General features: G+C 39.5%; 1 protein-coding gene across 3 annotated transcripts in view; it reads left to right on the top strand.

Annotated features, from left to right (window-relative positions):
- Positions 1–22,501, top strand: part of GABRB2 (gamma-aminobutyric acid type A receptor subunit beta2) — a 123,770-nt gene extending 101,269 nt beyond the window's left edge. For 2 of the 3 annotated variants that reach the window (XM_050312460.1, XM_050312461.1), the window contains 3 exons: positions 1,206–1,450; positions 12,986–13,036; positions 16,464–22,501. In XM_050312460.1, the coding sequence (XP_050168417.1) occupies positions 1,206–1,450; positions 12,986–13,036; positions 16,464–16,811 (644 nt within the window). In that variant the 3' untranslated portion in view covers positions 16,812–22,501. The remainder of the gene's footprint in view (positions 1–1,205; positions 1,451–12,985; positions 13,037–16,463) is intronic. The other variant, XM_050312462.1, reaches the window with a different exon arrangement.
- The last annotated feature ends 271 nt before the right edge of the window (positions 22,502–22,772 follow it).

The raw sequence follows: 22,772 nt of genomic DNA, 5'->3' as shown, positions 1-22,772 counted from the left end.
GAATTAAATAAGGTTTTACTAAGGTTCTGTAGCTCACTGAGGGATGAAGCTGCACCTCAAATACTGTGTCCAGTTCTGGGCCCCTCAAGACTGCAAAAAAGACATTGAGGGGCTGGAGCAGGTCCAGAGAAGGGAACAGAGCTGGGCTAAAGGTTGGACTCAGTGATCTTAAAGGTCTTTTCCAACCTAAATGATTCTATGATTCTGTGATTATTTTTTTCCATACTGTTACCTTACATTCCAAAGGCAAAACTGTTCCCTGATTAATCTCTAGAGTACTCTCGTATCTCATCACTACTCCCATGTTTATACCCTCATCAGAGGATCCAAGCATGTTGCAAAAATAAATGTCTATATCTATTGCCAAATCAGTATAAATCAGGCTGATTCCTGCCAGTACAGATCTTGTAAAGCTAAAATAAGTAAATCCACATAAAACATGCTATTGAGAATCTGACACTTTAACCTTAGAGAATACTGCCTGAGCTTTACCAAACCTTTCTGGGTAGCATTTTCCCTTCAGAGTTTGAGACTGCAGATATCCTGAAAATGCCTGAGTAAAGCAAGATAACAGTAACTATAGCCTGCTTATTTAAAACTGAGACTCATTACAGAAGGTTGCTGGAACCCTATTGCAGAAGGCCACCAAATTTGTCAGGCATAATTTGCCCTTAGTGCAGCCGTGTTGGACTTGTTCAGCCTGGAGCAGAGAAGGTTCCAGGGAGACCTCAGAGCACCTTCCAGTGCCTAAGGGGGCTACAAGAGAGCTGGAAAGGGACTTTTTACACAGGCATGGAGTGACAGGACAAGGGAGAATGGCTTTAAACGGACAGAGGGCAGGGTTAGATCAGATCTTAGGAAGAAATTCTTCTTCCCTGTGAGGGTGGTGAGACACTGGAACACATTGCCAGGTGTTCTGGCTGCCCCATCCATGGAACTGTTCAAAACCAGGGTGGATGGAGTTACGAGCAACCTGAAGACTCCCTGCCCATGGCAAGGGATTTGGAACGAGATGGTTTTAAAAGTTCCTTCCAACCCAAACCTTTCTATGATTCTATGAGTAAGGAGAGAGGTTTGAGATATATTTTCTCCACCAGGAGAAAAAAAAATATTTTTTTTCAACTCTAGCATTTGAATATTATGAACTACTATGCTAGAAAGTTAAAATTATTTCAATCACTAGACTTGTTAATTCTTTTTTCCAGGAATCACAACTGTGCTCACAATGACAACAATTAACACCCATCTCCGAGAGACTCTTCCCAAAATTCCATATGTGAAAGCCATCGATATGTACCTTATGGGCTGTTTTGTCTTCGTTTTCATGGCTCTGCTGGAGTATGCTTTGGTCAACTACATCTTCTTTGGCAGGGGCCCCCAGCGGCAGAAGAAAGCGGCAGAAAAAGCTGCCAGTGCCAACAACGAGAAGCTGCGGATGGACGTCAACAAGGTAACCTGGCCCTGGGAGGTACTGGGAGCATTTCCTCAGGAAGGCAGACCCTCACTGCTGCCAGACAGGGCTTTAAGTGTAATTTCTTTAGAAAATGGGTGGAATTGTGATGATCTTGTCTTAGTCTGCAGAGCAGCGTTTTAGTCACCTCAGCAGTGAACGCTGCCCTCTAGCATGGAAGGCTGAGGGACTTGTTTCTAAAGCTTTACTGAGAGATGTTTTCTTAGTCAGGATGGAGAGTTGAATATATCTGTTTCCAAAGGAAAAAATCCAAAATGATGGCTGTAGCTGATATTCGAGTAAGAGCTGTATGGAACATTGGAACTAAAACCTAAATTTAACCTGCTTTCATAAATCTTTCAGATGAGCTACATAAGAAATATTTGCTACAGAAGTGTTTAAAGCTTGACAGGTTTGCATATTTTCAAGATATAATGACCCAGGATACTATTGACTAAATGATGAACTGCGCAGAAATAAAACATCAACATGCTGTGTACTTAATTTTGAATCTAAAAATGGTCCCCCAGGGAGGGAGAATTAAGGCAGAGAAGACATTTGCCAAGATACACAGTTTGGGAAAAGAATCCATTATGCTTAATGAAAATGGGGCAATTATTATAAAGCATTTGTAATTTGTCACTCTTACCATTTTGGATGAGTTTCACAGTGGCAAATCTGGGCTGAATGCAAAAATGTGCTCAGTGTAAAATGTATAAACTTTCACATACTTGCAAAATTGGGAAGTTAAATAAAGCTAAATTATCTTTGAGGGGGGTTTTGTTGGTTTGGTGGGGTTTGTTTGTTTGTTTGTTTTGTTGGGGGTTTTTTGTGAAGGGAAGCTTTTTGAATTTGTAATTCAGCATGATACTCCAGGGGGAAAAAACCCAAAGAATTAAAAAACAAAACTAAATTAGAAAAAACCAAGGGATTATTTGTGAATTGGAAACATAAGTTTCATACAGCTCTAGTAGTGGAATTTCTCATGTTTTTTCAGAACTACTACACTTCTACACACATAGTGTGCCTGCAGACAGAACATTTTGTTCTGTATTTGCTGGAATAACAAAAACCCATCACATGGTGATAGAACAAATCAGTTTTGTAGGTTATAGGTTATAGCCTTTTAAGATGGAGAGTTATATTGCCATGGCTCAGATCTCGCCCATTTTAAATTGAAAGAGACATGTTTTAATGAGTAGAGTTAAATGGATAATCATTTTGATGTTACGTTAACACAGATCATCTTTTACCTCTAAAGTTCATCTTTTTCTTTCTATTGGTGATTTTTCAGCAATGAAAAAAAAAAAGGTGTGAGTTTTTATTTAATTTATCAAGTTGTGTGGGATCCATGGGTGTCAGAGTGCCACCACTTGCTGGGGTATATTTTTATACACGCTTTCACTTGTGTATTTTTGATGTTCTTATTTATACAATAGATCTTCCTGCCATGTAATAGAATAGTCCAAGTCTAGTGGCAAATGGCTGACCATGAAGTAGAATTTCAAAGCACTAACCAGTGCAGTAATCCAGTGAAGTGAGCAGAGGAATTAATTCCAATAACTGTTGCAGGAATTTGCCTACAGGATTGACACGAAGTGCTCTGGGAACAACTTTATTTAGATTTTTTTGTACTGAGCCTTTTACTTAATATCCTAGGCCAGCACTGTTAACCAGGTGTGGCACTTCTGCCCTGGTACCCAGATACCCTCTGATCTGATAAGCAGGTTTGCAGCCCTTTCAGCAGTGGCAGGGAATCAAACAGGAGAGATCAGAGACCCTCGTCCTGCTGCTCTGGGGAGAGGAGAGGAGCCAACAGCTGCTGTTGTGTCTGACCAGCTGCGAGAAATCAGATTCATGTTTAATGGACCTGAATATTTTATCTATTAAGGGAAGCCAAATATTATATAATTATTTTCATGTATAAGAATTAGAAAGGGGCCTGAACTGCTCAATTTAGTTCTGATGCAGTTGTCCAAAAAAGCTAGAGTATTTTAGAAATGGGACCAAATGAACACTCCATCTGTAATTAGGATCCAGTAGGGAAGGACTAATTTTGCAAGGTATAAGTGTTCTTTTGTGGTTCCACTTGAATCACTACATGCAATATTATGAATTCATCAGAATCAGATACTGTGTGAGAAAAGATTAATGCCATGACTAATAAACTTCAAAAGATGAGGATGAAAACTTCTACACAGTTGTGTTACTGCATTCAGCACAGCCATTGTAAAACGGGGATAAATAGTTCTAGGAAGTGCTGCTCGTGGCATGGTATCTTTGTTTATTCATGATAGACCAGAAAATCTGTAATAGGTTTCTTCAAATTCCAACACCCTTATTTGGTAACAGCCTCTTACAACTTCTCAATCCACAAAAGGTGGTGACAAGAGAAGTGCTGTTCAGTCCTTTCATCCCCAGCAACTTGCAAAATCAAAGGAGAAGTCAATCCATGTTCCCTTTATGGTGTTGCATTCTCTGCCATGGAGAGGCTCCAGGGCAGACACAGGCACTGGTGGTCTCTCTGTTTTTGGTGTTAGCAGAAGGTACTGGAGAGGCTGTGAAACAGTGCAGAAGCACAAGAGAAGCTGGTTTTCCTTAACTGTGATATCTGCTGAATCCACTGGAATCCCTTGGAGATTTGGTGACTCAGGAGAGGAATGTCCTGGTTTTCCATCAGGATGGCTGCAGAGCTTCCCTGTGGCTATTCAGTGTGAAACTGTGGCCAAATCCTTCTTTAGATTTCATATCATATTCATATCAAATGCCAAATATGGGAGTTTTGGGTTTGTTCCGTTTTGTTTTTTTAAAATCATAGACTAGTTTATATTTGAAGGGACCTTTAAAAGTCACCCACTCCACCCCCCCTGCAATGAGCAGGGACATCTTCAAGTAGATCAGGTTGCTCAGAGCACTGTCCAACCTGACCTTGAATGTTTTCCAGGGATGGAGCATCCACCACCTCTCTGGGCAACCTGTGCCAGTGTTTCATCACTCTCATTGTAAAAAAATTATATCTAGTCTGAGTCATCACAGAAGATTATAACTTCATGTACTCCCTCATTTTCAAAGATTGTTGGACCTGTTTGGGGTAAGGGAAAGGAAGAGAAAGAATTGGGCTTCTATCTTGATTTGCTTCTTGGATACTGAAACCTGAGTAATAAAATCATGGAGAAATTTAAAGAGCATAGAACTCAGGAAGATTCAGACTCAATTACCAGAAGATACATTATCGCAGACTTGTTAAATCGTATTGGACTTGCTTAATTTTCTTTGCAGTGAGTTCAGGTTAAAATGGCTTGAGTAGCATCATTCCACTCTCCAAACTTCTCAAGCTGCATCCAGCAGTTTGTTCCTTTAGTCTTAGCTCACCATCTTTTGCCTTCTTCAAGGCTAATTGTTCTCTCTGTACACAATGGTATTGTTGTTTACAGATAAATCACTGGCTTTCTTCTCACTCTAGACATCCCTCCTTTATTGGAGATAGCAGTCACACCATTTCCTCACCTCTCTCTTCAGATTTATCATCTTATGTCTTCAAACACCCTTATTGCCTTGATAATTTCACATTTCTTAATCTCTTCTGTTCTGAGTGGCAGAGTACTGCAAGAGTAAATAAGGATAGGCAAACTGGGAGGGTTGTATTTCTGCTGGAAGGCCTAGTGTGCCATAAAGGAAGATGTATGTACTCCAATTATATATTCTAAAGCATTGTTATCCCCTTTTTATTCCTTGGACTTCTGTATTTTAAGTCAGAATACTGATGGCCATCAGGAACCTTTTAATCCTTTGTAGGCAAATTTCATGCTATATCTTTTCTTTAGGCTCAGGGCACTAATCTAATATACTGTCTGTGCTTCTTCAAGATGATTAACAGATATGTAAAATGCAGCGTCAAATTCCAGCCTCTGACTTCCTAGTATTGTTCAGCTGACTGTCTTCCTTTGGGTAATGGCACTTCACAGCAGTGGCATTATGTTTTCATATGTAAATACCTCATTGACCGTGGTTTGAGTTGGATGCAGTTGCAGTAACCATTGAATCCTACGTTTCCAGCCTGACTCAGAGCACAGAGTGCTGCGAGTGCACAGGGATGTACCTGCAGCACCTGATAACAAAAGTCACAGAAATAAACTACCTCTAATTTTGCAATCATGCTGCTGTTACTGTGAGCAGTAATAAAGCAACTTCCCTCTGGAAAAGAGGGGAAAAATGTCAGGGTGTTACGCAATGATTCATAGAACTGTTTATACAGATTTATTCAGTCTTTTTTTTTTTAAGAAATGTGAAGTGACATTGCTAACCTCTGAATGTTTAGATAAGGTTTCTTTTCTGAACACAAACACTTTTTTTAAATATACTGAATGTATTTTTAAAACAATGAATAATTCTTTACTCAGTGGTCTTTGTGTTATGTAAGGTTTTCAGGCAGGAGACAGTGACAGGGCATTGCTGCTGCACAGTGCAAGTCACAAACACGGGAAGTTGTCAGATTAATGACATTTTCCTATCCAAAATTTGGGTACCAAGTAAAGAACATGGAATTTCAACATGATAATTAAACAGCATATTAATAGATTTGAATACAATAGAAGTGTACTTGAAAAATTAATGTAGGGCTTAGGGAACAAAGAATGTTTAAACAAATACAGGTGTCTTTGCAATTCACTGCCCTACTGGCCCACTGTTGTTATATCTGGATTAGCCCAGAGTTGCTAAAGGACGTGAGATGGCAAGGAAAGAGCAACTTTCCTTGGAGTTTAACTTGCCCTCGGCTGCACTTCACTTGGTACTTTTCTTCTCCTTCAAGTTGTCTCAGCTGCTGATTTTTTTTTCCCTGCAGCTTTTTGACAAAGGAAAAGAGTCTGACCAATTTAGCTGGAAAATTTTGATAGTTCTCCTCACATCTCTCATTTTTAGGGGACTCCTCTGCATTATCAGAGCTTTGAGGCAAACAGGGCCATGCAACGCCCTGTTTCACAGGTGACTGCAGCAGTTATTTCAGCGTGAACTGGGCAGGCTGAGGATGGCAGTTTGTGACCATTGGATACTGCAGCAGGGAAAGGGGCTCCCAGAGCTTCCTGCTTGCCCAGGTGCCTGTTTGCAGAGCCACTGTCTCGTGTGTGAGCTGCTTGAGCAGGACACTGGCACTGTGTCAGCACTGCCCTCCAGTGCAGCAGCACACCTGGAAATGGCTCAGGTTTTGCTGTGGTAGATGGCATTGCCAGGACAGCTGCCAGACTTCTCTGGGCCACTTTACTGGGCAGAAATGGAGGAGCCTGTGCGGCGTTGGCACAGACGGCTCTTTTGACGGAGAGGGGGCAGTTAGAGGAAGGAGTGTGTTAACCTGAGCCAAGGTGGAGGCACTGCTGTGTGGCTGTGGCCCTTTGCAGGCAGACTTGTGATGGTTTCAGTGTCCTGCAGACAGCCAGGGTCCCTCTCCCCGATCGCCAGGCTGGTGTAAAGGTGCATTAGTGGAGCTGCAGGGTGCAGATAATAGGCCTTGCTCCAAAGCAGTGCTCCAAAACAATTAGCCTGGCTAATGCCTTTATTTCCCCTCTGATTCACTCCTGGCTGGTCTCTGGTCTTTTCAGTTCGTTGCAATAGTTGTTCGTTTCAGTCTGAAGAAATCATATAATGCATCTGCAGGGAGGAGAAACTATTGCAAAGGTACCTAAAACCAGTCAGTACCTATTACATAGAACTGCACCTCATACCCTATGGAGGAGAGGTACTTGTAGTATGAAACATGAAAAAGCATATAAAGCATGTTTGCAATAAGCTGTAAAAGCTATTGGTAAGAAGAGGATTTTTAAACTGGCTATATGCACAGGCTCCCTTAATAAACTGAACAGGATATTAAAACTCTAAGGCAACAGGAAGCTCTTAAAATTTCAGTCTAAAATCTCAAATCCTCACTGCTCTATATTGCTGGAGCTAATGCTGTCTCTGTCCAGCTGTCAGTGAAAGCATTCATCCTCTTTCCCTCTCTTCCAAGCAGAGTTTTCCTTTTGTTTGCACTACAGGTAAAGCTGCACGAGGACTGATTCTTGGCCCAGGGTCAGAAGGTATTCCTTACACCGAAGTTTATTGAAGGACATGTAATAAAGTAGGCATGGATTATAAAAGTGAATTCTTTCTCCTCAATTTGCATTCCTGCATTACCAAGGAAACAGCCAGCAGTGTACAGGTGGCTTGAGCAGCCTCTCAGTGCTTTTATGAACCCAGAGTTTGGACTGGAGTGATGCTGAGGAAGTTGCAGATTTAGCTCCCAGCACTTTGTGGCAGAGTCAGGAGGTGATTTGTTTCCACGCTCTGTAGTGGAATTCCACAATTCCACATGACATCTGATTAAAGGTCACGTCAGCTGTGGGAGGGTTTTTTCTGCAGCCATGCTCCTCTGAATGCCACGTTTAATTAGTGTAGGACCAGTGTGTGCACACTGTTTGTTAAAGCACATTATCCCTTCTGCTTTTGTGCTGCATCTGCAGCCTGAGATCTGCCTGTGACCCTGAACTGAACACATTCCTGGTTCGTGAAAGAATCCATCAGTGCCATTTAGGTAATTGTATCAAATTATGAAGAAATAAGACACAAAAAAGACAAATGATGAACAGTGAAGTAGAAGCAGTGTCTGTAGCTGCCGGCCAGAAGGTGTGTCTGGCTGGGGAATCTGGGGAATTGATTTCCTGAAACACATCAGCTCCAAAGAGTTCGTCAAGGTTTAATTGAATGGCCATGCCTATATATGAGTATATCTTTTTTACTCCTTAGCAACTAGTTTTAACAATACCTCTGTAATTATAAAAATTATAATAAAACATGGAAATCTAAAGCTTTTTTTTATTCTTATGTCTCTAGTTCTTCTTCTAGAAATATGAGAAAACTTCAGTTTAACTTTCTTCCCCGTGCAAAAACTTGTTGAGACTTCTCCCTAAACTTCTTGCATCTTAAAGCCATGTGCAAAAACCACTTCATGCTTGTCCTTGCTCATGTCCTCAAAACAAACCCAGCTTTCTGGTAATATAGTTGTCAGAAGCTTAAGACTTGTGAGCTGACCTGAAGGATGCAACAGTGAAAGTCACACAGCCTAAATCAATATGATTATTTTCATGTAATGTTTTGTTTGAACCATTTCTGTCCCTGTATTCTGTAAGTATTCAAAGGTTCCTGCAGGTAACTAGCAAGGAAGGTCTCCAGAAGTTCAGGCCTTTAGCATATGTTTTACTAGATGAAATTCTGAGCTTGTTTACTTTCAAGCTCCTGCAGTTTTGGGTAGGAGAAGCATCTTCATGTAAGTTTCAATGGTAGTGTGGAAGGTTTTCTGTTTATTGAAGTGTATGATAATAAAGCTGGAGGAGAAGATCAAAAACTCAGTTGCACGTAGATATTGTTTGAAGAGAGAGAACTGGTGTGGGGGATGATTCCTCAGCTTTCATGTCTTGTTCCTTTTTGTACCAGGAGGCAGATGCAATATATAATCATTTTCAATTTAAAAGAAGCCTATATTTGGTCATATTAACTCATCAATAGCTTTCATGTTCCAAGTAGATCACCCTTCCTGAAATGCACCTGATGAAACTTGGGTAACATTGAATATAATCCTGTTTCACACAAACACCTGCCATATTTGCATGTTGGTAACTGTTCTTTTCTCTTGTTTCCATAGAATTATGTGTGCCAAGAACAAACTGCACACTATTGCCAAAAACCCAAGTCATTTTTCTCCAATTTAAGTGTGTTCTGAAATTCTCTGACTATCCATCAATTCATATTATGCAGGTGTATCTGTATATTTATATATATTGCTATAGAAATATAATATGTTTAACTAATCAAACTCAGGTTTGGTTGAAGTTTAAGGCACAAAAGACCACCACGATGTCATGGAGAAAACTGTAATCTGATTCTTATTTTCTCTAGAATTAATGCTTACACAAAATCAAGTATAATACAAAATTTGCAGTGATACATAATATTGATATATATTTTGCATACACAGAAATTTACTTAGAAACAAATTTGAAATGACTAACCACGTCTTGGCACCAAAGTTCCTTCATTCTTGTCACTCATTTTGAAATGAGTGACAAAATGTTAGACTCTCCAGAAAAGCAGACTATCAGTGTACAAGTCAAACATACAGAAATGTTCTAATTCAGTCAGCAAATTCAGACTTCTTTTTTCATAATTTGAAAGCAGAAGACTTTCCATGTTAATATTACCAGGACTGGTCCTATGAGCCTTGCAGCGTCTCTTGTTGTGCAGCTGGCTCTGTTCCAGGCTTCTAAATCATCACTGACCATGATCATAACTACTTTTCTGGTTCTTTTTTAATTTGGGAATTTGTTGTAAAACATTAGAAATTCGTCTTTCTTTTTCCTATAACAAAACCTTCTCAGTGATTTTCCATAGAAAAATCTCAGGACTTTTAATTCATTTTTTTGGCTGAATTGGTTGCAGTTTCTCTCTAGAGTTTTATCCCTGGACCTCATGCTGCCTCTGGCCATATTTTTCTTTGGGCTGGGCCCAAGAATATGTCTTCCCCAAAATCACAAGCCTGAATCTGTTGACAAATGAGTGTATTGTGGTCAGGTGGATGAAACACTGGTAGACTGTCATTCAGCCCGCCCACTCTCACGACAGGGATGTGCTATAAAGTTCTTTGCAAATAACTAAAGTTGTTTGACTTCAAACAAGAAAAATAACATCTTAAATGTCTTACAGAAGCTGTTTTAGAGGAGCAACTGATAAACCTTATTTTAACTGTCATAACATCAATATGGAAGTTATTCAGATTTGAAAACCTTCCAGTTAGAATTCTTAACTAATATTTAAACCCATTATTGTGATATGTTCTTGCAGGTTGAAAAAGAAGAAAATTGTTTCCTCCATATGTGTATTTGCATTGTTTCTGGGTTTGGATTGAGAGCAAATATCTCAGGAAATCAGTTGAAAACATGACTAACCTTAATATTTGTTTGTCCTATTTAATTAACGGATCTGCTTAAGTAAGGTTGCAAGCTCATCTGCTGGCTCAGGCATCTGTTTGCTGTTTCTGGTCAGTCTCTTTGCTGCCAGGGTGGGAATGACACTTCTGACACAGAGGCCTCACTCCAGAATTGATTCCTTCCCTTTCCTAGGGATCAGTTTGGGTTGAACGAGCTCGGCCCAAAGGGAAAGGGAGGGAGATGTTTTTCTCCAGAATCACAGCACTCCCTGTTTCTCTTTCTTGGTTGGCTGAGGTGATTTATCCCACCTGCTCCAGAACCCCCAGGGATGTTTCTGTGGTGTTTGAGAAGCTGCTGATGCTTCCATCTGAGGACAGGACACCAGTATCCCATTGCTCCATGGTTTCCTGTTCTGGACCGGATTTCCAACAACAGTCCTGACTTTACCTGTTTCTCTTGTTGGCTTTTTGGGTTAGAACGTTGGATTCTGGGCAGCAGGTTGAACAAGTCCATATTTCCTGGCTTTTATTCAAATACCACCAAACCAAAGATGCTTCAGCCTCTGTCCTTTTATGTGGGAATAGTTCTTCTTCAAATATGGAATGCTGTGTTTAAGTCATGGATGCCAAAGGAAGTGTGTTTTCAACCATTTATAATCCTACAATACTTGCAGCTAAGTTACTGATGTGTTACTAAAGAAAATGATCACAGTCACATATATCAGAAGGTAAAACTGCATGTCTAGAAATTGGTTTACAAGTATGTAGAGCAATGTTAAAACTCCATGTTCAGATCTTGCATTTTTTTCTCACTTTATTTTTAAACTCTTGCAGGTTTCTTAGGGTTTTTTTGCTTAGATTTCTAGACTTTAAGAAGTTCAAGAACCTAAATCAAATTCTTATTTAATTTTCAGAGTTTTTCTGAATTTTCTGACCTGACACCAAGCAAAGTAACTTGAAATTACAAGTCATCACAATTTTGCTGCCCTCTAACATCATGCTGTTCAGCCTGACCCAAATATCAGGGGTATAACACAATCTGAGCCAGTGCATTCTAGCCTGGTTTCATAAACAGTAACTCCAATGCTGGCAGGAAATTCAGTTTTGTAGAGACAGTGGAAATGCAGTGTTTGTTCCATTCTAAAGACACTGTTTCACATACGGATATTTTTAAATATTAGGCATTTGTGTGTTTTAAATTTCTGTAGCTTTATCTCAGCAGACTGGCTTATCTTGTCAAAAACGTCTGTATAGCTTTAGGCAGGTGCCATTTGGAAATAATTAATTCTTTTTTCTCCCAGAGTGAACCTGAGAGCAGCTTATACAGAACTAATGTACCTCCCCCACATTACCTCATGTGGTCAGGGCAGCCCCCAGGGGTCAGTGGTTCCCAGTCAGTGACTCAGACCTTGCTGGTGAGGTGGAACATCCCATGACAACTTTACAGCTGTTTTGTTTCAGAAGGTTTTTCCATGGGAAGTTTCATCCCAGCTGCCTGTTGTGTCCACAGCTTCTGAGCCATTCTACCATAAAAGGAGCCATCAATACCTGCCTGTAACTGAAGGCTGTAGGTGAAAATGAACAGTATATGAGAAAGCAAGAATGTCAGTATTGTATCCTTGCAATTCATCAGTGTTGTCAAGTTGTGTTTGGTAGAACAGTAGAGCATAATCACCAATGTGCTGGTTTACTGAAAGTTAGTTGTTTCAGAGATCTGGTCATCCTTGGAGCATTCCTGATGTATGTGTGTGGGAGTTGTAATTTTGTTGTATTTTGCATTTGCTAATGTATAAATGTAAGAGGAATTCCTCGAGAAAGCCATCATTTTGGAGTTTCTAGGTACAGGAAGAATATATAATGGTAACATTTCTGCACTTTTCTCTGTATTCCCTTTGTTTGAGACCATCATAAAGGTCATGGCCTCTTTCAAGGCTCCAGCGTCAGCTTTTCTTCCACTTGACCTGGACCTATAACGAATATCATTTGCACCATATACTTTGTCATCCAGTTTTAAGATTGATTTATCCAAACCTCACCCTCTCATACGGTTGCTGAACTCTGGTCATTTCTTCTCCACCTCTGCTTTCACCTTTTATTTCCATAGTACTTGCTACTGCTTTTTCATCTTCATCCTCCCTTCCTTTCTCGTCCCTGGGAATTTCTCCATTCAGTTTGAACCCTCCTGTTCACCATAAAGAGTCTGTGTTCTATGGCTGAACAATCCTTCAACACCAAGAGATCTTTTTAACCTTCTTCCACCTCCTTTTGAAACCACTTTTACACTTACTTTTTCCCCAGAATAATTTTAATAATTGTTTTCATATCATCATACCTTCCTTGGTCAAGTGACCAGTCGGAAAAATTACATTTACATCACAATGTTATGTTACCTTGAGGAGCAGAGCAAGGCAGTAATAGCACCTCTGAAGCCAAAATATACCTGAATATACCTAATTGTTGGCTTAGAGGTCCCTATATATTTTAATTAGTTGTCCTATTATTACCCTAGAGTGCTTTAATTTTAAGTGAAAGATAATAGCTGCCTTATCTCTAAGGAAACTGGTCTTGATTTTATTAACTTACAGGACAGAAGAATAATTGGCACATATCATTGTCCAGAAATGTATTCAACAAAGGTATCTTTCATTGTTTTCTAATGTTTTTATCCTCAGACACTTAAAATTCAGGTCTTGACCGTTTCTGGTCATTAAAGATCCCATGGCACTTTTTTATAGCGTGGTCATCTCAGCCCCAGGCATGTGGCCAAATCTCAATTTCTGTAACTGTTTTGCTTGCCTAACATTCCCACCACCACTCACCCACCCATAGTTTCAATTGGCTACAACATTCTCCATTTCCTCGACTAAAATATAGTTGTTGTTCTGCACTGTCGGTCACCACCCTTTGCCTCCGAGGTGATTGTGCTTCACTGGAAAGTGAAATGGTTCTTCTTTCTAATGCTTGTAAAGCGCTTTGGGATCCTTTTGAACGGGTGGTGCTGTTTGCAAGAACTGTCATCCACTGGCATTCTGTCTCGGGGTCACTTAGGTACAAGAGCATGTTTTATTTAGAGTTGGGCGAACCTACTTGGTGGAAATTTCCTTTCCAGCTTTCTCTAAGCTGACAGGGAGCCTTTTGTCAAAGGTTCAAGAGTTGGGTTAATTTATTCTGTGTTTTTTATTTTTTGTTTCTTTCTTTCTTCATTTGTACTTCTGGATTGGAACTTTGGGAGTTCCTTTACATTGGGAATTCAAAATACCAGTAAAAAATGCAGTTGCTCCTATGGTCAGTTCACTCTTTCAGGTGCAGGAGAGTCAAATTAATGCTCAAGAAGCACCTGAACTTTGTGGTGTTTACCTGGTTATTGTAACACTTGCAGGTTCGCCCATCACTAATATTTACTGTATTTTTCATTATTTCTTCTGAAAAATTCTTGGAATATTGAAAAATGCTGTCCTTCAGCTCTGATATCAGTGTGATACATTGCAGGAGAAGACACTTTGCCCCAGAAGATAGTTTAGAATATTGCTAAATGTTTTTTTCTGCCCAGCATCACTAATCTTACTAGCTGCTTCAGGATTACCAGATACATGCAGCAGTTTGCTGTATTAAGAAAACAAGTTAACTGAAGGAATGCCTTGTCACTAAAACTTGCTTGTATCTAACTCTAGCAGACTAAATTAACTTCCCTTGCATGTGTTGCATAGAATGTATGCAAGTGTGTAAAGAATACTCAAATTTCTAATATCACTTCAGATCAAAAGGATAAAATGCTTAAAGTAGATTCATCCTAAGAAGGTTTAAGATGTGTACACATTTATTGGCACTAAAATCTTTCCAAAAATAGTATTTTAGAATGCACAACATTTTGGTGAAAATAACCAGGCTCTGGACTAAGGGGTAAAACCATCACGTTAGTGGATATTATGTCAAACTTCCCCTGATGTCAACTGAAACTTCTTCTCTTAATGTCACATGAAACTCTGGAAAATGTAGTTTGCAAATGACTTTGCACCCCTCTTGTAAGATACTTAGCTCCTTCGGTTTTAGACATTCTCGGGGTCAATGAATGCCAAGTGCCTGTAATTAATTGCCCCCAAAAGTCACATAAGAATTTTTAAATAACTGCACTCATTATAGGAAAATGTTTGAAAGCTCCTTTCAGAGTTTTCTAGATCTATTTGAAACCTTTTTCACAGGGATGCTTTTGTTTGTCTTAATGGCAGAATACTATTTTTACCTTTGTTTTGTCTGATGCAGGTGAGAACCAGTTTGATGGCCTTCCTGGCTAGAACAGTGTTTCCTCACCATGCTCAGTATCATGCTACAGGGTTCTTAAATTAATTTTTCTTGAGTTCCAGCTCAACTTTCCCATTTCTCCAGTGCTTTTGAAAAAAAGATGGATTTCCCTAACACACTAGAAACTTCAAAGATTTCATCTGGCTTTGATGGAAAGCAAACAAAAATGGAAGATTTTGGTTACTTCACATTGAGTCACTACATCTAATTTAAAACTCAAATATACTGAAACTAGAGGGGTGCAAACTCACACAGATTGGGTGGAAAAAAAAAAAAGTGAGAGGGAAATATGGCATCTCAGCAATGCCAGTTTTTGTGCATCACTTGAACGGATGTAATCACTCAAATGACAGTGTTTCAGTAGGTCCAAGCACTTCTGTGAGCATCTGACTTCCCAGTTCAGAGCACTGCAGTGAGTGCTACTAAAAGCAATTGTTTTCACCCCACTTCTCTCCCAGTGCCATGGGAAGTATTCCATAGAGGATTTAATGCTGGCAAATACAGTGTATTGGGGTAGTGCAGGAGGTACCTACTGCTGATGGCTGCTTTCTAAATATTGCAGAATAGACCAATTCCATATTATTGTTCAGAAATCCCCAAAAGTCGCAGTTTGTGCACTTTGAGCAATAACCATGGAATATATTCTGTACACGAGAAATGAGTAATGTGGCTGAGCTATTCTTAAAGGAGCTCTGGGACAATTTTGTCTCTGATTTGGCCTGGAGTATATCTGCACTACCATCACTAAGTCAGTGTAATTAATTAGCTTTTCATTAGCTGTTATTTCTTTTAAAGTATTTTTAGTTAATTATACTCTTTAATCAAACAATTCAAAATACATATTTAGAGGGAAGGCTAAGGAGAATTAGAACTTCCTAAATGATTTCATATTTGTTTTCTATAAATGGATTATTTTTAATTTCTCCTGCCGTACTTCAGATCTACTCCAGATCACCTAAGAGTAGAATTTAGTTCCTTATCTTTGAAATCCTCTTGATTGTTTAAGGGGTTTCTTTACAACATTGCATTAATTTATTTTTTTTTGCTGAACCACCTTTAAAAAAATGCATGGTACCTAAATCTACCCATTGAAACAATTGTTCAGTGTACATTTGACGTGATTACATTCTGCAGATCTTTTTCCTTGCTTGAAATTGGAGATCTCTGCTGCTTCAGCACTGAGGTCTCCACAGCATGCATTGTATTTATCAAATGCATTAGCACTGGGGAATAGAGTTTCCACCTAGGTATAGTTAGATATGGTGCCTTTTCCCAGGTAAACACCAGTGCTGTTTGGAATATAGGGACGGAAAATGCATTCACTTGTGCAGTGCTCTGTGCCTTGTTCAGAGAGACAGAGAGACCTCGAGAGTACTGGAAGTTTATGTCAGAGCAGAAGCTTTCATTTGAAGGAAGAGAAACCGAAACAAAGCAGACCCTTTTCCCTTTGATTTCCCTTCAAAACCCCTGGAAAGTTCCATTTTTTGCCCAGATACCCTTCCCAGAATCCCACCTTCAGGAGCTGAGTGTGTACTTCATTTCCAGCTCGTGCTCGCTAAATGTGAGTCTGGGGAAATGCCCTTTATTGCACTGTCCTACACTGGCCCTGTTGCTACTTGAGTTCCCTGGTAAATGGCAGTGAATGCTTGAAGTCCTTCAGCCGTAGTCAGCGGGGTTAGATCTCGCCCCTCCCAGCATGGCTTCAGCTGGCATCGGTGGGGCTTCCTCGCCGCTCCGCTGACCCTGCTCTCCTGTTTTTTGCAGATGGACCCGCACGAAAACATTTTGTTGAGCACACTAGAGATTAAGAACGAGATGGCTGCCTCGGAGGCCGTGATGGGGCTGGGAGACCCCCGGAGCACCATGCTGGCCTACGACACCTCCAGCATCCAGTACCGCAAGGCCGGGCTGCCCCGGCACAGCTTCGGCCGCAACGCCCTGGAGAGACACGTGGCACAGAAGAAGAGCCGGCTACGGAGGAGGGCCTCGCAGCTGAAAATCACCATCCCTGACTTGACTGATGTCAATGCCATAGATCGGTGGTCCCGCATCTTCTTCCCCGTGGTTTTTTCCTTCTTCAATATTGTCTATTGGCTTTACTATGTGAACTAAGAAACAAAGCCACACAGGAAGCAAGAACTGGATTTCTCTTCAAATCGGTTGTACAGCCAAAAGTGGGACTTAGAAAAATTCTCTTCAGGACAAAAAGTTACTTTAAAACACCTTAGTTGCTGGCCCACTCTATGGTCTGTTTTTATAACGTTTTGGTTGTCTCTGCTAAACCGTGTATATGTTAAGTTGCGGTATGGACATATCCCCCTATCAAAATATAAGTGCATTTTGATGTGAAGGCAAATTGGATTTTGAAACTAATTTCTGTCTCATTGTCCCTCACTCCCTTTTTATTTTTTTGGTCCTTTTTTCAGTTTAGTGCTACAAATTATAGAGCAGCATTTGAGAAACAAGTTTGAATTTCAACAGCAGTACATGCCATTCCCAGGGAAACTGCATATCTGAGGTATGCATCTACACTGCAAAGGGTGTACTAAGTTGTTGTCACGCTTATAGAACATACACACTTTACTTTTCAAATGTGTAAACTTGAAAACAAGTAGTGCCTATCATCTTTCCAAGATGATGATGGTCAGAGGTTTCCCAACCACATTCAGGTATTTCCTTTTATTTATTGAAAGAATTAAACCTTTGACTGATAATTTTAGGGTTGGGTGTTTGCACAGAAGCTGAAGCGAGAAGCACTAGTTTTGTTTGTATTTAAAGAGAGAACATAAACTTACACTCACAGTGACCACAGTTGTGATCAATAGAGGAATGTAGCAACAGGGTAAAAATGCATCAGTGATGAAGGGGTAGATAAATATTCTGCTGGGCTGGATTGGGGAAAGTGCCAAAATTGGTTGCCCAAATAGTAATTCTGTAGATGGCTGAAGGAAACCAGGGGTGCCCTGCCTTTCTCTAGGGCAGGTAGAGCTCGAGAGCGATTACAGAGTCCGGGGGCAAGGAGAGGAAAGGCTGCATTACAGAGAAGTGTGTGTGTGTACACATCCATGTATTGCACTGTGCAAAGGAGTGTTGGCAGTTGGACCTTAGTCTCAAATAGTCGTGTGGAGTTGTGTGATTTCTTCCAAGTTTGCATCTTTCCAGCGTTATTCCTGCTGCTGTTGGTTAAAGGTGTTGTAGTTCTTCCAGAAGTAAAGATCCCAGCAGATGTATTTCCATACAAGAACTACTGACAGGGTATTTTCTCAGTCTGGATTAGGCAATACCATTTCACTTTTAGTTTTCCTTAATGCACTGTTTTAAGGGAAAGAAATTGGTAGCAATGACTTTAAGAGTTTAATTCACTCTTGAGTGTTTCCTGTTTAGGATGACTTCCATTGAAAAACTGGCAAATTTCAGTTTTTCTTTAGGCAACCATTTGAAATAAAAGGTTGGGGTTTTTTTCATTCCATAGAACCTTTTACAGATGAAATAGAATAGACAAAAAATAATGTAGACAAAAATAATTTAGTAATTTATTCCACTGTGGGACATTTTCTTTAATGAAAAAAGAACTCTAATGAAAATTCATTTTCTTTAATGAATCAAAAGAACTGTATAAAAAGTATAAATTCTTCATGGCTTTTACTAAATCAGATCCCCTGATATTATTCAACACATGATGTTTCAAGAAGCAAAAGGCACATCTTTTGCATCCATACTACCTCTTATCTGTACAAATCTTTGAAAGAAACTAGATAATAAAGGGTTTTTTAAGGAGAGAAATATATCTTGAGAATATTTTTCATAAAATATTTTCTTTTAATTTTTTGTTCTTTAAAAGAATAATTTTCTTACAAGTTTCTGAGGATTTTTTTTCCCTGATTGTCAATGAATGACAGTGATAGGAAGAGAATAGTTCTGGGAACTAATAGGCCAATTTTCTGACTTTGTTTTGAGCATCTCATGTGCTTATTTCTGCTTCAAATGGGAGGGGACGGTTTCTGAGCCTGAGCTGGGATTTGCCATCCCCACTCCGTGGCAGGAACTTGTGTGGACGTTCACGTGCTGCCTCCAGGTTCAGACTCTGCACTAGGGACAGACTCACCATGGGATTCACTCTGCCAGTCAGGGTTTGGCACTTTGTTCACGCTTAACCTCTGACTGCATTTCACGCACGACGCAATAACCTTTGTAGATGCACTTGGAATTTCAACTGCTAGCTGTGAATCACACTGCAATTTTTTCCCAGTTCTAAGAAATGGAACCACAGCAAAATTCAGTATTTCTCTTCAAGGTCTGTTCTTTAAAAATGGTACTAATAACCCTAAATAAAAGCAGTATAATAGTATTCCTCCGTAAAGGTTTTTCTTTCGCTTCTGAAATTGCTGCTGACTGCTGTTCTACTTCCCAGAAGCAGAGTGTGACTGCAGGGAGCTCCCAGCCTGCCTGGGGTTGGTACCAGCAAATCCAAGACCTTACAGGGAATTGCTGACTCTCTGCCCTGGTTTGCTCCAGCTGTTACCAGACCCACAGAGATCGACCCCTGGAACTGCACATTCTCTTACTGAAGCTCCAGAACAAGCCATAACACTCTCTGATGTTGCTGTTCAGAGAGTGAAAGAAAATGTTTGGTTTCTGCTCAGGTGTCTCTAGGAAAGATAAATTATCTGGGGGGAAGGAGCACTTTTGCTTTTCCTATGTCCTTCTGGCTATTAATGTGATGTATAAAAATTAGTAAAAGAGAAGGATTCTATCATTTTGTACCAAGGCTTAACACTGTGATATAAAGAGTGGGGGTGAGGAAGGCTGGTGAGGCCCTGTCCAAGGAAAAGGGAACTTGAGCCCAGGGTGAGCCCTTACTCCTCTCCCGAGGTGCTTGAGTGAAAGGGAGAAATTCTGTCGACATACGAGATATGGGGTTTGCTACGTGTGCTCCCCTCCAGGTAAACTAGAATAAATTTGTTTTTATTTTAGAATTGACCGAAAATTAATATTCTAGATCTTTTTAATCGTGTTAATTGTTCTTAGTTTCAATAAACAAAATATCAAAGTGAATAATTTAGATAAAACTTGTAATATAATTATAGTTGCACATTTTATCGTCCTATTAGACATAATAGCCAGCAAATAAGGTGTTTTTCATCTTTGTGAAATTCATGGGTGAATTATGACTATAACATGGCACAGTTTTAATGAAATATTTGAGATCAATCTGTAAATATATACTGTACATGACTGCTAGTAAGTGATACACATTTTCAGAACTGAAAATTCATGCAACATGTTTCTGTGTTTGCATAAGGAATGTTATGTTTCTATCCTATCGCAGTTCAGTGACTGGGAAGAAAGACTCAAGCAATGACATTGTGACCATTTCTTTTCTCATTCCCAGGGGAGGAAAACAGAGTGTTAGATCACAGCATGTCACAGTGTTCTTCAGAGAGTTCTTACATCCTAACAAAAAGGACATGAAATCTGTAAGGTACAAAAGCACAATGCATAGAGAAAATGAGTGGTGGTCTTACACCTGGGGAAAATACCCTCTTTATTTCAGAAAAATATGCATTAAAATTAAACCTCAGTTAATTTTCTCTATAATTATCAGACTGTGTTGCAGTTCTGTAACACAGTAGTAAACACAAGTGAAAGGATGTTAAACATTATCCAACTGTCTGTGCATATGGACATTCCTGCCTGTCTGTATGGACACACGTGTGTATATATACACAGAGGAGTATATATATGCACACCCTTTCATATCTTGGTGTGTTAAAGGAATAAGCTAATACTAGTTTTGTTTCTACCATCAACCAGTGTACGAATATATTTTTGACAAAAAGAGATTCATGTATTTCAAAAAACCAAACAACTTACTCTACAGGGTAACTGGGCATTTCTAGATCAGCAGCTCAATGCTTAGGTTTGTCTGGAGCATTGCACCATTGGTGGTGACAGTACTGTACCTCCTGCATCTGGAACTAGACTAGTCCTCACATTGCTTGCCTATTTCTTCTCTCTTTTTATAAGAGCATTGTCCACTAGTAAGTTTTCAAAAGCAACCAATTCCTTAGGGAACCAAGAAAAAAAGAGGCAAAAATAGTAACTATTTCTAGAAAATAATCTAGGGTGGGATGGCCAGGGTACAATACTATATCAGTAGTGATCATAACATTTTGCTATGTGTACATAGAACATCCATTGTGAGCAACCATAACTTAAGCTGAACGTGTGTAAATATTATCAGATTTCTTAAACATTTTTAACTTCTAATTTGTACTTTATGGTAAGGCAAAAAGCTAATTCTACTTATGGTTTAGGTTAATGTGTCCTAAATTATGTAAATAATTAAATAAGCTGTAAATGAGCAGTCGATAGATACAGTATTTGTTTAGTGACTTTTTTTTACTAAGTACAAGAATTGCAGTGCTCTAGCAGAGTAATTTAAACACCCTTTTGCATAAACAGATTTGGACTCCAGATATAAAATAGTACAGAAAGTGCTGTGGTGTAAAATAGCCATGGTGGCAATGTTCCTGCTGGCACAGTTGTCTCTCTTGGATGGTTACAGTGTTCAGGCAGCAGAAGTAGCTTGGACTCAGAACTGGGATCAGCACTGAATAAAGGGCCTGGTTTTCACTTGCCATGGGGCACCTCAGTGTTGCTCCAGGGATGGAGAGGTGAAGGATCCAGGGTAAGTGAGAACTGAGCTGGTGGTGATTTCATTGCAGAAGCTGCATATTGCTCTGTCTGTCTCTGAAATCTGTATCTCTTATGGTATCTAATAGTAGACTTCTATTTTTCTTTAAAAAAAAAAAAAAGTTTGACTGTCGTTAGATAGCAAAGTCCCCCAAAGCCAAAGAATCTTCTCTCCAGAAATTGTTTAAAAGGGAAATCTAATAAGTCACTGCTTAACACCAAAGGTAAAGCTTAATAAAATGCACTAGGAACTTTGTCTAAATTTTTAAGAAGCAAATGGAATGTTGATGATCAAAAAGACTGCCCTGTTCTACTTTGTAAAAATAGTAATAATTTAAATATCCATTATATAAAATTGAAATAGATCATCTCTACAAGTATATGCAACACTAACATTTCATAAGTATAAAATTATTTTCTTTGTAAGTGCTTTGAGAAAAAATGAAACTTAAATGATTAAAAATCTCACCTCTACTTTCATACTAAGGGTTGTATTTTTTTAATGTTTTTCAGACATGAGGTCATCTATTCCAATTTGATAGCATTTTGTATGTTTTCACTGTTGCTGTCGTTTGGCAGATCCTCACCAGGCTGTATTGTTTGTGGTCTGTCCTGTTACTTTAAGTTGAAGACAAAAAGAACATTTGAAACATGATTAATTCTGACAAACTGCTTATGATTTGACTTGTTTCACGTTTTTATTTGCATGGGTGTTTAAATGGTTCTGTTAGTACTGTCTTTGCACAATTCTGATTTATCTTTTTTTTACTTAGTACTTTTTATTTCATAATGTAGTAATCATCAGCCTTACTAATGACCTTGTAGCCTTTCTTATATGCACATAATGCACATTTTCCAATGGCTAGAAAATGCAAAATACTAGTGGATATCATTGCATCAGATCTTCATGTCTTTCTCAAAAGGACTGCTAACCTCTGGGATATATGAGGTAGTAAAATGATGATTGTAAATGAGTAGCACATAAGAGATATTTTCTTGAATTTAAAATTATTGCAGCCAGTTTCAGCATGTAAATATATAATAATGTTGGCTAGTGTGTAATTCTTGAATTAAAAAATATAAATAAAGAAAACCTAAAATATGTATATGTAGTTGTGTTCTGTTGGGCAGGATCTTTCCCCAGAGCTGCAGGATCTGACAGTTCCCTCTAAAGCGAGTGTCGGTGAGTTTGGGTCAGAAGGGGGCAGGGAGATGGGCTCTGAGGCACCTCAGTGGAGGTGTCCCATGGGAAGGGGCAGCTGGAACACGGAGCTCCTGTGCCTGGGCTGCACTCGGGGCAGGGCAGTGTCTGGAACATGAGCAGTGTCCAGGGAGATCCTGGTGCTGCTCCCTAAGACAGTGCTGAGAGGAGGGGCA

This window comes from Myiozetetes cayanensis, unplaced genomic scaffold, assembly GCF_022539395.1.
Source record: "Myiozetetes cayanensis isolate MyiCay16 unplaced genomic scaffold, myiCay2020 scf17, whole genome shotgun sequence".
Lineage (NCBI taxonomy): Eukaryota > Metazoa > Chordata > Aves > Passeriformes > Tyrannidae > Myiozetetes > Myiozetetes cayanensis.
This window is presented reverse-complemented; position numbering and strand designations above follow the sequence as displayed.